Source organism: Dasypus novemcinctus, chromosome 5 (genome assembly GCF_030445035.2).
Source record: "Dasypus novemcinctus isolate mDasNov1 chromosome 5, mDasNov1.1.hap2, whole genome shotgun sequence".
Lineage (NCBI taxonomy): Eukaryota > Metazoa > Chordata > Mammalia > Cingulata > Dasypodidae > Dasypus > Dasypus novemcinctus.
The window spans coordinates 4,687,161-4,703,346 of record NC_080677.1 but is presented as its reverse complement, the minus strand read 5'-3'; the positions used below and the strand labels follow the sequence as shown (position 1 = coordinate 4,703,346).

Genomic DNA, 16,186 nt, shown 5'->3' with positions numbered 1-16,186 from the left:
ATTCCTGTGGGGATGTGTGGTGCGGGGGGGACCTATTTATTAAGTCACACACAGTCAGTGTGGACTTGGTGAGGGGGCTGTGGTTTTGGCCCGGCTGGCGAAGGGGTCCGCGGACCAGGAGACGTTACCAAGCCCTGCTCTAAGGGGTCTCTTTCTGCTCAAGGATATGACGACTCCACCCTCTTTTCCTTGGCCTTCTTTTTCTCATAGACTGCTCTCTGCTACCTATACAAGAGGTACACCAGTTCTACACAGGATACTCCAAATTCCTGAGCTGCTGTCAGCTGCTCTGTGAATGTCACAGGCCACATGTCTTCCAGACCCGCGTCCCAAGGGGCCGTCTTGAGCAGGGGTCCCTGTTCCCTCAGAGGCTGAGTCGCCTTCCATGCTCGCTGGCTTGGCAGGTCTCCCCGCTCTCTGGCTCCTTCAGCCTCCCTCCCCGTGCCCCCCTCTAGATGCCCACACAGGGCCCGTGACACCGAGCCACAGGGCTCTTCAGGGACCTCAGCAGTCGCCCCCAGACTTCCCTTCCTCGCCAGGCACAGCCGGGTGCACGGCTGCCGCGCAGTGAAGAGCCAAGGCGCATGCAGCACCAGCACATGCGGACGCGGCCCGCAGGCCCTCACTCACCCGCGGCGCTCCTCCGTTTGTCCTCGGTGTCCTCCATGCGGCTGGGGACCGAGGGGCTCGGCGGCGGGGGCTGTGGGGGCGGCGGGGCGGGCGCCCGCCTCTTCTTCTTCTGTAGGTCCATCTGGGACCCCAGCGACACCTGTAAGGTACAAGGAAGGGGAGACGGGCGTCAGGGCGACTGTTCGGGGGAGGGGGAGGAGGCGGGCATAACCCGGGTCCGTGTGACTCGGCGCTAAAAGGAGGGCTGTTGGTTTGCCGGCCCCTTTGGGGTGAACGTTGAGGCGGAGGTGGAAGCAGATGCGGCAGCTGGCGCACGGGGGCTCCCCGCCGCCCCAACGTGCCGAAGGCTCTGGGGTCCACTCCCCGCTGCCCGGGGGTTGCCAGGCTGCTGGGCCAACACCACACGAGGCGTTGGCTGAGAAGCAAGCATTTGCTGGCTCGTGGTTTTAAGGCTAGAACAAGTCGGAAATGAAGATGCCAGGCCTGCCTCCCGGGGGTGTCGGCGGTGCCCGCACTTCCTGGAGCTCCAGGGCTCGGAGCTCCCTTCACCGCGGGGTGCCGGCCTCCCCTCTGGCTGTCCTTCTGTCTGACGCTGCCTTCCAGCAGCCTCCTCTGACCCCTGCCTTCCAGTTTCTTCTCTGTCTATGGCCTCTTGGACTGTGGGTCCAGACACACCCTGAGTCAGTAGCCCAAACTGTCTCCAAAAGCTCCTGTTCCCACCGGCTCCACACCCGCAGGCATGGGGAGAATGGTGAAGCACACGGCTTTTTCGGGGGGCACGATTCAACCCTACACCCTTGGAACTTCCCCTCTGCCTAAGTGTGAGAAAGGGCTCTTTAGCCCTTCTTTAAATCCCTTCTGGGAGCCTCATCCAGGGCCGCCACGATCTGTGCCCGAGCAAAGCAAGAAGGCAGCGTGCTCCTCACCTGCCCTGGTGTGGGCTGGCTCTCCAGCCCTGGCCCCCTCCAAAGCAGCTGGCGCAAACCTCCACAGGCTGACCGCCACTGGGTCTGGAATCGTTTACCAGAACTGGGGCCCAGGGGGCCCAGCTCACCCATCTCCCACCCAGTGCAGAAATCCAGCTTCTGCTCAAAGATATCGGGCACCGAAAAACTTGCATCTTCTAAAGGCAGCCTGTCAATATTGGGCAAGTCTATTCAAAGTGACATCGGTTTTGCCTGTAGACCTGTACCTGCCGGTTCCGGCTGTTCCTGAAGCGTAGACTGAGCTTCCTCACTCCCTCATTTCCGGGGTGGTTGGCAAACAGATGGGCTTCCCTGTGGTCTGGGCAGAAATCTGGCCGACTCCCCAGGGAACCCCCAAATATCAGTTCCTGCAGGATTCTCTCTGAGCAATCCACGCAGTGACCCTCCCACCCACTGCCTGGGGGGGACACTCGTCTTTCAGAGTGTGGGTCTCGCGGGAGGGCCGAGAGCTCTCCTTCGCCTCTGAGTTCGGCCTTCCTCTCTGCGGTCCTGGGGTCTCGGGTCCCATGGGCAGGCAGCCCTCTGCTGGCTTCAGCTGCTCCGCGTCCACGCTCCCAGCCGGCCTTGCCCCCAGGGGGCAGGGGACCCTCTGCCTCCACTCCCTGAGCCTCCCTGGGGTTCTCTTCTCTTTCTCAGCCAGCCAGGGGGACAGGTTTCAGCGCAACTGCTTCATGAGGGAGGCACCACATGTGAAAGACATTCCAGCGTCCAAAATGTTCATTGATAACTGTTCCTGCTTCTTCCCTCCATCTTTACCTTAGTGTACTTAAACATTGTATTCATTTCAGTGGGGATTTAAAAGGAGAGAGAGAAAAACTGCTTTGTTTCATTTACCCTTATTTTCCCAGAGACTGTAAAACACTCCATTGGATCGGCGAGCCGTAATTTATTAATTAACTCCCTCTGCTTTGGCTGACCGTTAAGATTGTTTTGTGTTTGCTATTAAAATTAAACTTCTTTTGAATGCCCTTGTAGTTTTGTATTTGCACACATTGCTTCTTTTTTTCCTTTTGAGTTTTCAATGAAACCTTTTAAGTGTAACTTTTCAAGTAAGGGGAATGTGAAATTTGGAGGGATGACAGCAAGAATCCTTGACATATGGCTTGGCATTTGACACATCAGGATTTCAATAAAGCTGCCAGGACTTTTGTAAATAAATGGATATCAAAATTTTCGGTTTTCCAATAGCTACTTAAAAACAAGACAAGTTGGTCAATTGTCTTAACGTTGGAACACTGCAAGACTTCTCTGGGACTGGATGCCAGTGTGGTGTGTGAGCTAGGTACCCTGTAGTCTGGTCAACTTTCTACCTACTATGGGGGTGCTCCTTGGTAAGGTATTATATGCCAGCCTGCAATTTCTATCCTGCCTGTTGATGATAACGGTGAAAGGCAAAGAGCTTTGACTCAGTAACCTTGACGTCTTTGAGATGTGACATCAATCCATTCATTTATTATGATCGTTAGAATGCTACGATTTACTTACTTGTATTATCTTCTAGTCCCTATTTCTCTGCTGCTTCTTAAAATAGTGAGAGACTTTGTTCCATGTCATTATTTCACTCCCCCAGCTAACAAGCAAACAGTTGTAGAATACTTGTTTTGTGATAGGAACAGCAGAGGATTCAAATTGTTTAAAGTTATTGACCTCAAGCTATTCACAGTCTAATGAAGAAGAGATAAAGCTATAAAACGTACATTATATTCTGGGCTGGGAACGTTGCTAAAATTGTAATTTGGGGTTAATTTGGGGACATGGTTTGTTCTGTGACTCCATGCTTGGTAATCAAAGCCCTCTAAGTCCTCACTCACTGTTTGTATAATGAGGACATATTCCAGAATTCCATGGGGTGTCAACATCAAGAGGGAGGGAATTAGAAGAGGGGAGTAGAGAAGCATTCTGGTTTACCCAATTTGGAAAAGCAATTTCAGCTGTTGAAAGATGGCTCTGGCTCACTCCCTTGTTACAGGATTTGGAGAAGTATTAAAATCCTCCAGCCTTTGCCAAGATTGCCCAGTTTCACCCACTGGTAGTTCTCCCAGAGATAACATTCATTCAACAATCGCTTGCTGAATACCATCCATGCTCCAGGTGTGGTGCTGCTCCTGATGAATTAAGGTACAATATTTGAACAGTGTGTGGCAAGGGTTGGGGAGCTCTAATCAAGCTGATATCTAATGCACAAATGCTTTTTTCCCCTAGAGTCCTTGTTAGTTTTCATGGGTATCCAGAAAATGTTAACATTGGCAGTGGCAAAGATTCATTGAACTGAGGGCGCCACAAATGATTCTAATTCAACCGCATACATGTTGTCTCTTATGATAGTCTCAAAATCCCTATTAGGAAGGCAGTTTTACTATGTCTGTTTCATAAATGAAGGACGTGAAGTCTACAGAGGATAACTTGTCCACAGTCACAGAAGGGGAAAGTCAGACTGCACCTTGACCTGACTCAAAGCCCACGCTCCCAAATCTCATTCGTCATATGCCTCCTGGCCTCAGGCCAACGGGTCTGGAAGAAATAGCTTCTGCCGTTCCAAATGGAAATTTCTATTCCTTTAACAACGGCATGCCATAAGTGATTAAAACCCCTCTGGTTTTTTCAGTTGTCACATGTGGTAAATATCCTCCTACTGGGTATAGCAGCAACCCATTTGTGCTTGAAACTAATGCTTTTTATGAAAAAAAGCAAACCCAATGCACATCTTTAACATATTCTTGGAGGGACACTTGAAATCCTGTCCCACCAGCTCTCCCAAGCTGACCTCTGCCCCTTTTCCCTTCCTAGAAGTAAGAAATGAAGTGGCCTGTTTGGGTTGGTGAGGGCTGATGTAAGCCTGCCTCCCACCTGGTCTGTGGTAGCCAGGAAGCTTTCCCCCAACAGCCAAAACAGAGCATGCGATTTCTTGGCCTTCTAGAAAGCATCCACCCCACGGTGGCCGCTTTGGTCTCAGTCTCATGGTGCCAGTCATGTGCAACGCCAGGCGCGAGGTCGGAAGACATTTGTGGAGAAGGGGGTGGTTCCCGATGTAAAGAGAAGATGCGGAACTGAAGCCCTGGCTCCCTCCTCCAACTCAGTAAGAAGTGGTTAAACGCCTGCGTGTGTGTGGGGTCATTTTCCACGTTCCTTTGCAGCTTTTATTGCTACGCAAGGCTGTGTTCACGTCACTCTTAGGGTAAACGTGTATACTCCTCTGGCTTTCGAATGTTTATCCAAAGAGTGACATCAGTAGAACTGCAGGTCTGCACATGTTGTGAAATAAAAGGAGCAGGGTTCAGCAGCTGCGTCTGTGTATGTGCCGATTCACTCGATCTTCATTCATCTATTTAAACACGTTCACTCAGAGCCACGCTCCGTGCTGGGCAGTGAGTACACAGCAGTGAGCAAAGAAAGGCCAGGTGGATTTCTCCCAGCCATGCTGAACTGGTGGCCTATTTGTTCTCAGCTGTGTCACAGTGGGCTCATGCTCGCCTTATTGCAGTCTGTCCTTCAGCCTAGAACATTCTTCCTTCTCCAACACCTCTAACAGCTGAAATCTCGCTCTGTAAAGCTGCCTCCCAGGGAAGTTTCCCCGAGCACTTTGCTGACATAAATAAATACCACATCGCTTCAAGTCCAGATTAGCTCCCTCCGTTCGGGCTGGCTGGTTTCATGGCAGACTCCCCATTCGCCCCTAAATTCTCTAAGCTCAGGAGTAACAGATTTCTGTCTTTGCACAATCCCTAGCACAGTACCTCTGCATTTTAGGAATACATAAATATGTGCTGAATACAAGCAGCAATGAAGCAGGCCTTTTATAGCAATGGAGCATACATGGAAAGCGTTCATCAGTACTCCTCTTCAATTAGCGCTCAGGAGTCAAACACAGCCCTGCCCCCATAATCTGATCTATTTCATTTGAAATGAAAACACCATATTAGTTTTACTGATAAACAAAAGGTACACATGCTCACTGAAAACACTGTAAATAATAGTGAAAATCCCTCCTTAGCTCTACCCTAAGGGATAACCTCCATAAAGTTTGATTTACAGCTCCTCAACCTTTCTTCTCTGTATCTATACATACATACATATTTACAAAAATGAAAGCATACTACATTCTCTTAGCTATGAACCCTTGTCCACTTTGTTGTCTGCTAGACACAAATCTATGGTGGCTGCTCTGAAGAACAGATGGGGACGCACTCCCTGTGTGGCCAGGATGGGTTCAGCCAGCTCTAGAGGACCGTGTCAGCTGTTTTAATAAGACTGCCGTGAGCAGCCTGATACGGCTCCGTGGCCCACGCTGGCCTGTTCCCTGTGACAGTTCCATGAACTCACTGGCTCAAGAGCAACGTGTGGAAAACTCGATCCACGTTGCCCAACAAGTCTTCTGAAGGGCTGCATCAGTTTCAACCTTCTCCGTAGCCTCAGAATTCCTGTGCCCTGCTTTCAACAACAGAGCTTCAGTAACTATTTTAGTTTTTACCAGAGTAAGTAAAAAGTATTCAATTACTTTTAAAATCTATGCTCTTTAAAATCAATTTTGCATTTTTAATGATTATTATTTGTGTGTATGTGTATGAGAGAAAGAGAGCATTAAGCTTTTCTTTTTCCTTTCTATTGTTATACCAGGCTTCTCTTGGCGATAGTAATCCTCTAAATTGCATATTATTGTGAATATTTTCCCTCATTTGCCACGGCCTTTTCCTTTTTGCATATTTTTCTTTTTTAGAAGGCAAAATTTTATCTGGTTCAATTTTTCAATTTTTTCCTTTTTTTTTTTTTTTTTTTGGCTTCTAACCCTGTGTTGAACTAACAAAGAGCCCCTTGATTCCAAATGCTTAAAGTCCCTATTGTTTTAAAAGTACTTTTAAGTCTTTATTTTTTTACATTATACTTTAAATCATCCTGTATGTAATTTTGTGGTATGATTTGGGGCAGCGCTATGCATTTTCCGCAAATGACTGGCTTACAACAAAATGCATCTGTTTTGTAATCCACCTGTCATCTATCTTCTCCACACTGATTTGAAGAATTACCTGTATCTTAAACAAAGCATCATGTATGCACTTGAAAATCTTTTTATCAAGTTCTCAAAAAATTGTGCGGGGACTTCAAATGCAATCATCTCCTTAAATGGAGCAGAAATGCCGAGGAACTGGTATGGCTACGAAAGGGAGCTTTCCCTCGAGGAATGCGGTGCTCCATTTCATTCATTGTATGTCTCCTGTCAGAAAACACACAGACTTCTGGTTTCATTTCCCCACAGGAGCCTCAGGTCCTGTATACCCAGGTACCACTGGGTATACCCACACACTTCCCTCTCTGTTCATCCTGCTGGGCTTCTCCTCCTGGGCCTCAGCACCACTCAGCGGAAGGCACATCCATCTCTCCAGACACTGCCACCACCGCCTGACTGGGCTGCTGCTTCCATCTGCCCCCGGATCCTCCTCCATGTGGCTGCAAACCAGCCTTTTCTTTAAGCTCCATCTGCGGTCACGCCACTGGCCTGCTCAGAAGTCTCAACACCTTCCACCGCACCCAGAGTAAAACCCATAGTCCTGACCATGCCGGGTCCCCCACCTCTGCCCTCTCTCTTAACTCTGGCCACCTCCATCTCCTGCCTCCAGCCCCCTGGCCTCCCACGCCTGCTCCCTGCTCGGCCTGCCCTTGGCTCTTTCTTCTGCCTGAAGTTCTGCCCAGGATCCTGACCTTCCCTAAAACGACCCTTGTCCTATCACATCCTCCCACTCACCTGCTTCATTTTACTTCATGGCACCTGTCACCACTAGATGTATGGCATTTTCGTAAATTTGCTTATTGTCTGTCTCCTCCTACAGAATACAAATTCCCTACGAATAGAGGATTTGCTTTGTTCCATGTGTATCCTCACACCTAGTCCAGGATTTGGCACAGAGTAGGTGCTTAATAAATGTTTACTGAATGAATGAATACAATGGAAGAAGCCAGGAGAGATGATGTGGTGGAAGACAAAGAAGAGGTGGCATAAGGGATGGAGAACTTCGCCCAGTGAGAGGATGTCTCTGCGTGGACATGGACTTGAAGAGGTGGTAGTCGGTGAGGGAGAAGTCCACTCCTCCTCTTCTGTAGAAGTATATGGTGGAATGCCAGCTGGCAGGCAGCAGTTTCGAGGAGAGGGGAAACTCAGAGTTGAACCACTACCACGGGGCCTCCTGATCAGTTACTGTCAGCGCTTGGACATCAACCTGAGCGACCATGTGGTTTTCTTCCAGTGCTGCTCGAGGGAGCGGGAGCTGAGAATGTGGAGAGTTGGGATGACCAAAGCTTCGCTCTCCAAGGCATGGGCTCAAGAAAAACATACCGATGATAATGGCCACAGAGTGCGGATTTCAGGAAAGGGCAGAAAAGGAAAGGAAAAAGCAGAGTTCAGTGGACTGTGGGATTTGGGTCCAAGAGTCTGATGAGGAAATGAGAAGTCCCTAAGACCATGGCTGTGGTTTGCCCCATGGGTGTTTTTGTTTTAACTGGGATCTCCCCAAGGAAACTTTTCTTTAGATATGTTCTCCGAATGGAGCCCTCAGTATCAGCCTCCAGGGGGTTTCTAGAACACCCTAGTGCCCAGATCCTTTTCAAAGTGAAAGACAGTCTGCTGAAGACCTTGCATTAATGCAAAAGAATAGTGGGCCTCCCTGGAACTTTAGGAGGGCGTTGAAGGAGACAGTGACATCATATTCTGACCTTATAGGAATGATCTGGGACAATTCAGTGCTTTATGGATATACCATAATGAATATATCTACTCTACCATCCAGTGAATTATAAAACAGAGGGACTCTGGCTGTGAAATCCCCCTGTAGAAGGCTCATTTCTAAAATTAATCTTGCTGCCAGAGGATATGCTGCCATTTTATTTTAGTCATTATAAATACAGTGGTGTTCATCCTGTGTTAGTAAAACATATATTTAATGAAAGTAATATTCCAGTTATGTGACATCTAGAAAGAGGGCTGCATGGTACTTCTAATTTCACTGATTTGGAGCCATTTCACTCCAAAATTTTAGAAAAGATGAGTCGTCCCAGAAATCGCACAGATTGTATAGTTTCATCTTAGAGCTATACTCAGGATGTGAGGAACTTTTATCATTTATTTGCTGATGCTAGATCAAGATAAGCTCATCATATTTTCTACAATGGAAATTACAGTATGTACTAAATGTTTCGGGGTTCTGCTTAATTCATAAGGCTCCTAAAAAAGCTGAAGAGACTCTCACCAAACTCAAATGCCTCAGGGCAACTAAATCACTTCATTTAGTTGTTTATATTTCATCTGTTAAAATTAAAGCCCTCTTCGCAGGTGGGAGCATGCTGGTTGCCAGTGAAAACAATTTCTATCATCACCATCTTTGGTAATTCCAAAAAGAAAAACACTGGGCATGCTTCATGGAAAGTTATGAGAAGAAACAAAAGTTGCTGTTTAAGCACTTTCTTTTTACCTCACTTAGAACAAAATGCCAGAAAAGGGAACACTTACCACGTGCTGTAAGTGTAAAATGAGGAGATTTTAACACTGAGGTCTCGGATCTGATTTCTCTTCCTGTTCCCCAATGTGTGCCAAAGAACCTTGTCCCATTTCAACCAAGAGCTGTTAAAGGCTACTTTTTCTGCTGTAATTGGATTAGCTAGAAATGTGTGCATAGACAGTTATAATCTTTTTACATTTCTAAAAGAAATGGGGAAAAATTCTTTTAAAATAAAAGGAAGTAGTTGCCACATGTAAAACATCTACGAATACTGACTGCATTAGAGACGGTGGAACCCGGCACAAGACTCTGTCCTACCACCATGCAAAGACTGTGACCAAAGATGAGGGGCATACCACTGAGAAAGAAGCCCGTGAAGGCCCAAGAGACACCTCACCAGACAGAAGCGATGACAGGCCAAAGCAAGCCAGGACACTTAGGAGCATCTCCCACCGGGAGCAAACAATTCCCACAGTCCCAGGGGGCCTGCGCGCTGTGCCTGCTTCCCCATCCTGCTTGCCTCGTCACTTGGGGCCCGCCACTCCCCTTCAGCAACCTCAGCCACCGCCCAAACCCGGGCCGTGGAATCGGGGTAACGGTCAGACCTCCTTCTTGGCCCTGACCCTCCTCTCTTGCCCTGTCCCTCTCTACCTGTCCCCCATGCCCCCGGCACTGGCCCCTGGCTTGTTCTCTTGACCTGTGATGTCTCCAGTCATTTCAAGGACGCTCTGGCCCGAAGCCGATTTCCCTCACTCTCACCCAGGAGAAACCGCTCTCCTGGCTCCCCAGGGCTTAGATCCGCTTTGCCCGTTTCATTTTTTAAAATTTTCCTTAAAGTATGTCCGGCTGCTTCTGCTCTGTGAGCTCACCCGAGCTGCCGCCTACAGCTGCAGGTGATCCCTTCTCTCTGCTGCGGTAGTAAGTGCGTGCCTCGCTTCATTCGCCTGCGGGGGACGCACTCGGCGGGCGTCCGGCTCGGGGTTACTGGGAATGGCCGCGCACGGCGCACACGCGGCTTCCGGAGGCCTGCGCCGCAGCGGGAAGCGCCTGGGCCGCAGGGCACGCGCGCATTGAGCTTTAGGAGCCCGGACAGTGTAAGGGTGGCTGTTCCCAACGCTCGTCCTCCTTTGCCTTCGCCGCCCCACTGGCCAGCATTCACTCCCCTCCTGCGGCCGCTGCCAGGCGGCCCTGCTCCTCCCCCGTGGGAGAGGACACCTGAACCCAGGTCACGGAAGGAGAGCCGAGCGTGCGACGTGCAGGGCTCCCCCAAACCCACCCGGCCCTTGGGGTCGGAGCCCCGGCTTCGGGGCCTGCCGAGGGGAATGCGCCCTGAGCGCCCGCGACTCCTTCACGACCACAGCGACAGGCCTCTCCTGTCACGAATGTGATGCACACGAAGCAAAAAATCGGAAGAAACCCTCCCTTGCGCCACGTTTCCTGAACGGGCGGGTCCTGCTGCGCGCGCCCACCGCTCCCCTCAGGCCGCGTCCCCAGGAGCGCCCCCGCCCGCCCAGCGCGCCACATCCGGGCACCCGCGGGCTCGTTCCTTCACGCTGCGCGCTCTCGTCACCTGTGCGCAGCGCCGCCTCCCTCACACTTGCCCTCTGGAGTGGCGTGGTCGCCCCCGGGTTTTCTCGCTCTGCACTGCGCCCCCGCGGTCCCATCTCCGCCCTTCCTCCCTTGCCGCCCTTCCTTCACCCTGCGCCCCGCGACGCCCCGCCGCCCCTTCTCCAGGCTCCCTCGCCACGGCACCCCGCCTTGGGCGCCAGCTGCTCGGCCGCCTGCCCTGGCCTTGTGTTCCTGCAGATGCTCCCGCGAAACCTCTCCCGAATCCCTGTTCCTGCCCACGCCCCGTGGCCACCTGCTTCTCTCTAAATCCCGTCCCTGCCGGTGCGTCTCCGACGCTGAGGGCGCCCTCGCCCTCTCTTCCTCTCCCAGGACCTCCTGCAGCCTTCACCGCTGCCTTCCAACGTCTCACAGCGCCCGAGCTCCTGCCTCTCCTCAGGCCCTGATGGTTTCTTGCCTAGATGTTTTTTCCTTCTTCTTTTGATTTTTAATAGATCATTTTGAGAGCAGTTTTAGTTTATAGAAAAATTGTGCAAAAAGTACAGAATTCCCGCACGCCCTCTTCTTTTGTGGCCCAGCACATGATGTTCCCTATTATTTTTTTATTTTTTAAAAGACATTTTTTAAAAATTTATTTCTCTCCCCTTCTGCCCCTCCTCCCCAGTTGTCTGTTCTCTGTGTCTATCTGCTGCATGTTCTTCTTTGCCCGCTTCTGTTGTCAGCGGCACGGGAATCTGTGTTTCTTTTTGTTGTGTCATCTTGTGTCAGCTCTCCGTGTGTGCAGCACCATTCCTGGGCAGGCTGCTCCCTCCTTTGCGCTGGGCGGCTCTCCTTACGGGGCGCACTCCTTGTGCGTGGGGCTCCCCTACCCAGGGGACACCCCTGCGTGGCAGGGCACTCCTTGCGCGCATCAGCACTGCTCGTGGGCCAGCTCCACACGGGTCAAGGAGGCCCGGGGTTTGAACCCTGGACCTCCCTGTTATTGACATTTCACATTACTGTGGTATGTCTGTAGGACTGAGGAAGCAAAACTGATAACCCGTTAGTAAGTTGAGTCCATGGCTTACATTAGGGTCTGCTTTCTGTCCTGTACCTTTCTACGGGTTTTCACAAATGCAGCGTGTCATGGCCCCGCCACTGTGGTATCAGGCCGCGTCACTGCCCTGAAAATGCTCTGTGCTCCACCCAGTCAGCCCCCTCCTCCCTGGCACCCCCTCAGGCATTCTAAGAGCCGGCTAAGTCCTTGTCTGGCCTGTGCGCTCTCCCTTCCCTGATTCCCTTTCACACTGTCACCAGGTTTCACCCCTTGCCAATTTATTCTGAATGTTACTATGGTCCTACTATGTGCTGAAGTAGGTAGAGCCTCACAAAAGGAAGCATTCCTTCTTTATCCTCACGGAGCATAGTATGTCTTAGTGAAGGAAGACAGAAATGAATAAATGATGAAAAAATTTTAGGTAAGGATCCTTTTCATTAACCAAACCAAACCGGTAGTGGCAGTGCGAGCTAACGTACACAGTAAAAAGAGGGTATTGTATTAGCCAAAGGGGTGCTGATGCAAAATACCAGAAATGTGTTGGCTTTTACAAAGGGTATTTATTTGGGGTAGAAGCTTACAGATACCAGGGCATAAAGCATAAATGACTTTCCTCACCAAAGTCTCTTTCCATGTGTTGGAGCAAGATGGCTGCCGACATCTGCCAGGGTTCAGGCTTCCTGGGTTCCTCTCTTCCTGGAGCTTGCCTCTCTCCAGGTTCAGCACCTCTTTTTTCTCCACAAGGCCAGCTCTAGACTCTTAGGTGAACAGCTTGTTTCTCTTCCCAGGGCCTTCTCTCTTTCCTCATGACCAGGCTCCTCTGTGTGCTCACTTCCCAGGGCTCCAGCTCAAGACTCCAACCTCCCTTCTCTGTGGTGGCGTTTCTCTGGGAGTCCCTGCCCACCAAGAGGAGGGGACTCAACGTCCTACTGATGTGGCCCAATCAAAGCCTTACTCATTATTTAATCAGTTTTAAGTAAAGGCTCTGAGTCCAATACACTCTAATATGCCCAGAGGAAAAGACCAGTTTACAAACATAATCCAGTATTTCCTTTTGGAATTCATCAACAATATCAAACTGCTCTGGATGGTCAAGGAGGGACTCTTGAGGAGATAGCCATTTCCTGGAACAAGAAGGGACTGGCCCATGCAAATGAGCAGTCAGAGCATTTCAGATAACGAAAAAAGAAGGCGGGCAGCTGCCTGGCTTTTTAAATACTAGAAGAGGATCAGCAGCGGGTGTGAACAGAGGCCATACACGGCGTCACCAGCCTTGGAAAGGAGCTTGGCTTTTGTCCGATGCCACTCCCTTTTTAAACTTACAAATAGGATAAAGCCCAAACTATGTCGCTGGCATGGCGCCGAGCTTCCCACATGCAGCCCCTATTCTTCCTTGCTGCCTCATCCCACCGTTCTCCCATCCGCCTCAGCTTCGGCAGCACAGCACAGGCAATCCATTTGCAGGGCTCCATCCTTGTGTTTACAGGCTCCCACCATCCTTCAAGATCTGGCTGAAACGTCACTTTCAGTCCCCGCACCCCGGGCTCCAGGGCACTGGGCTCCCGTTTCTACCTCAGCACTGACCACACCAGACCATGTATACCCCTTCTCAGACCCTGGCCTCCCCGAAGCAGGAACGAAGCCCTTTCCATCTCTGTGTCCTTGACACCTAGCCCAGCACCAGCCAGGGCAAGTAACTTGTCCTCAGCGAGTATTCAAAAACAGGAAGTTAAAGGGGCATACTTTTGAAAGGTGAAACTGAGAACATGTAGCGTGATTTATTCACACAACTCTCTTAACACTTATTCCACCGTGACATAAACATAAAGCATGGCCTTAGAAAGATGTGAAGGGTGGGCAACACGTTTGTGAGCTTGCGCTGGAACCAGCAAACCATTATGAAGAGGTTTAGCTGGGTTAGCATGCATCCCATAGATGTTTTCAGGTGGATCTCCATTTCCATTTTCACCCAAATTTCTCTCTCTCTCTCTCACACACACGCATATACACACACACACCCTTGCATTAGCTTGGCAACAATATAAATAATGATGGCAAAAATATAAAGTAGAAAAATAAAATAGAATGCATGGGATGGGTTTAAGAATTATACTTTATACACAGAATGATTATCCTTGATAGGTATAACTATTCTATTCCAGTTTACCACTGATGGAATCAGCCTGCTTTCTTGAAAGCCCTGTAGACTAGATTTTTTTGCCCTGAAAGAAAAGTTGGAAGCTCTATAGAGTTTCTAAGACTTGGACCACTTTTCAAAAGTATTATTTACTTTAACATGTGAATTAATATCAGATAAGAGAATGTCTTCCAAAGCAGCAGAGAAATCAGCACGTGACTCTTCATCCTCGCTGAGTACCTTTTCCCCCTGAGCTTTTATTGTCCCAGGTTTACAGTGTCCACTTCTACATCCCAGGTATTTCTGGGAGAGGTTGTACATCTGAGCATCTGAGTTTGACAAAGGGCTCTAATCCGTCCCTGCTGCCAGTTAGAGCTCCTTCGTTCACCTGGAAGATGCTCTTAGATTGAGTGTAGAGACAGCTTTTCTTTGGCCTTGTAGGTGGCACTCAGAGTAAAACTAAGCCTGTGCTGTTTCCATTCTACACAGAGGAACCCACATGTAGATAACTATGAGAGCTCCTGCATGGAGGCTCGTTCGGGCTGGCACCAAGCACACTTCTTGTTAGTTTTGGGTGCCCATACCCAGTTCTGTTTTGAACCTAGTAACGGCACGTGAACTCTCAATGCCAATAACTTAACGATACTCCCTAGCCACCCCGCCCTCATTACCAGGGGGCAAGCGTTTACCACAAACAAAATATAAAACCCCCTATAAGCTAAAATGAACTGACTGATGTTACACTTGTTACGGTCTTCCATGGACTCAGAAGTGGGAGAATTGGGCATCTCAATTTTCTTCTGGAAATGGTACTCCTTGGCACTAGATCTAGTGCTGAAACGCGTTCACTCTGCAGTGACACACCCTCAGGGAGGAACCAGGGGATGGACCTTCACTGTGGATGATGTGGAGCATCTATTCTTCATCACAGGTTTGGTTGATTTTAGGAACCGGATTCTAGCCAATATTTTTAGGCTACAAACGGATGTGATAAATGCAAACTAATACTTCAAATATACAAAGGAAATAAAATATGAACCATATAAATACTTAAGTTTTACTCTTCCATCAGCTATTAGAACTACGTAATGAAGAGTAAAAGCTTTTATGAACTGCTATGCTATTGTTTATAAAGTTTCCATTGAAAATCAAACTTCTAATTTTGTCTAATTTCTCTCCAAGTCTTCTATCTTCTCTTACAAAACATTCTTTGTTAAGAAGTTTTTTAGTGACTGGAAGCTTTACTATCACCCAATTCCATGGACTAAAACTACTGAAGCAGTTCCTTAACATTTTGTTCCTTGATGAACATTAGAGGCTAAACAGAAAGTCATAAAGAACTTCACAAAGAATATTGTGGATTTTTTGGGTAATTATATCTACCCAAACAATAGATTTTGAAAAACATAGCAAAAATTTTTTCTATGGTTGAATGAGTCCTTTATAAAGAAATTAAGCCTTTCCAATATTATTGAAAGTAATTTCCCTTCCATAGTAGAAATGTGTTATTTGCTAGTCTTAGCACTTAACATTTTAGGTTAATGGAAATATGAAACAAATGTGAACTTGGTGGGATTATTGTTTCTTGTCATATAACGCAATGAGTCTATTTTATAGGCACTGTCTAAAAATAATCGAGGGCCTATGACTGAGCTGAAACATTTCCGTGTGACCCATTTCTTCACGTACAAATTGTTCTTTGCCTTCCTCTACTTGCAGGCCACACAAGATGTGAAAGGCAGCTTTGGCAAAGGTGCATGTCTTCTGGGTTATTTTATCTGATCCTCACTCTCCTGCCAATTAGATATCTTAAGAATGTGGCAAGCATTCTAAACTCCTGTGAAGGATCCAAACCTTAGACTCTGGGTCTGCATCAGAAATGTCCATCTCCAAACCTACAGTAAGCCTGCTGGAAAGAACGCTGCAGTGTAGGTCTGTATCTGTGACAATGCTGGAATCGGGCTCTGCCAGTCCTGCTTCAGCTCTGCTAAAGCTAGCCCTAGCAAGAGAGGGAGCGCCTTCCATAGCAGCAAGGCGCACAAGGTTGACTCCCATCCCAGCTCCACCCATCAAATATGGGTTGGTGTGAGCAGGCCCCTACATCTTTACTCTGCTGTCCTCATGCTACTGGTCATCACAGCTAGGGTGGTTCCTGCACACAATCACTGCTAGTTATTTGTGGATTCCATATTTGTGGATGTATTTGTAATCTCCACATTAATACTCGTGCTTTCATGGTCATTTGTGTACGTGCACAGAGCAGTGAAATATTTGTGTCATTCAATCATGCGTGTTCCCAGCTGAGGTCAAACTAGGCAACGCTCTGCCTTCTTGTTCCAGCTCTTGC

General features: G+C 48.8%; 1 protein-coding gene across 33 annotated transcripts in view; it reads right to left on the bottom strand.

Moving 5' to 3' along the window:
• COBL (cordon-bleu WH2 repeat protein) overlaps positions 1-16,186 on the bottom strand; it is a 284,755-nt gene that overhangs the window by 86,583 nt on the left and 181,986 nt on the right. For all 33 annotated transcript variants that reach the window (XM_058296598.1, XM_058296606.1, XM_058296610.1 and 30 more), the window contains one exon: positions 631-769. In XM_058296598.1, coding sequence (XP_058152581.1) covers positions 631-769 — 139 coding nt within the window. The remainder of the gene's footprint in view (positions 1-630; positions 770-16,186) is intronic.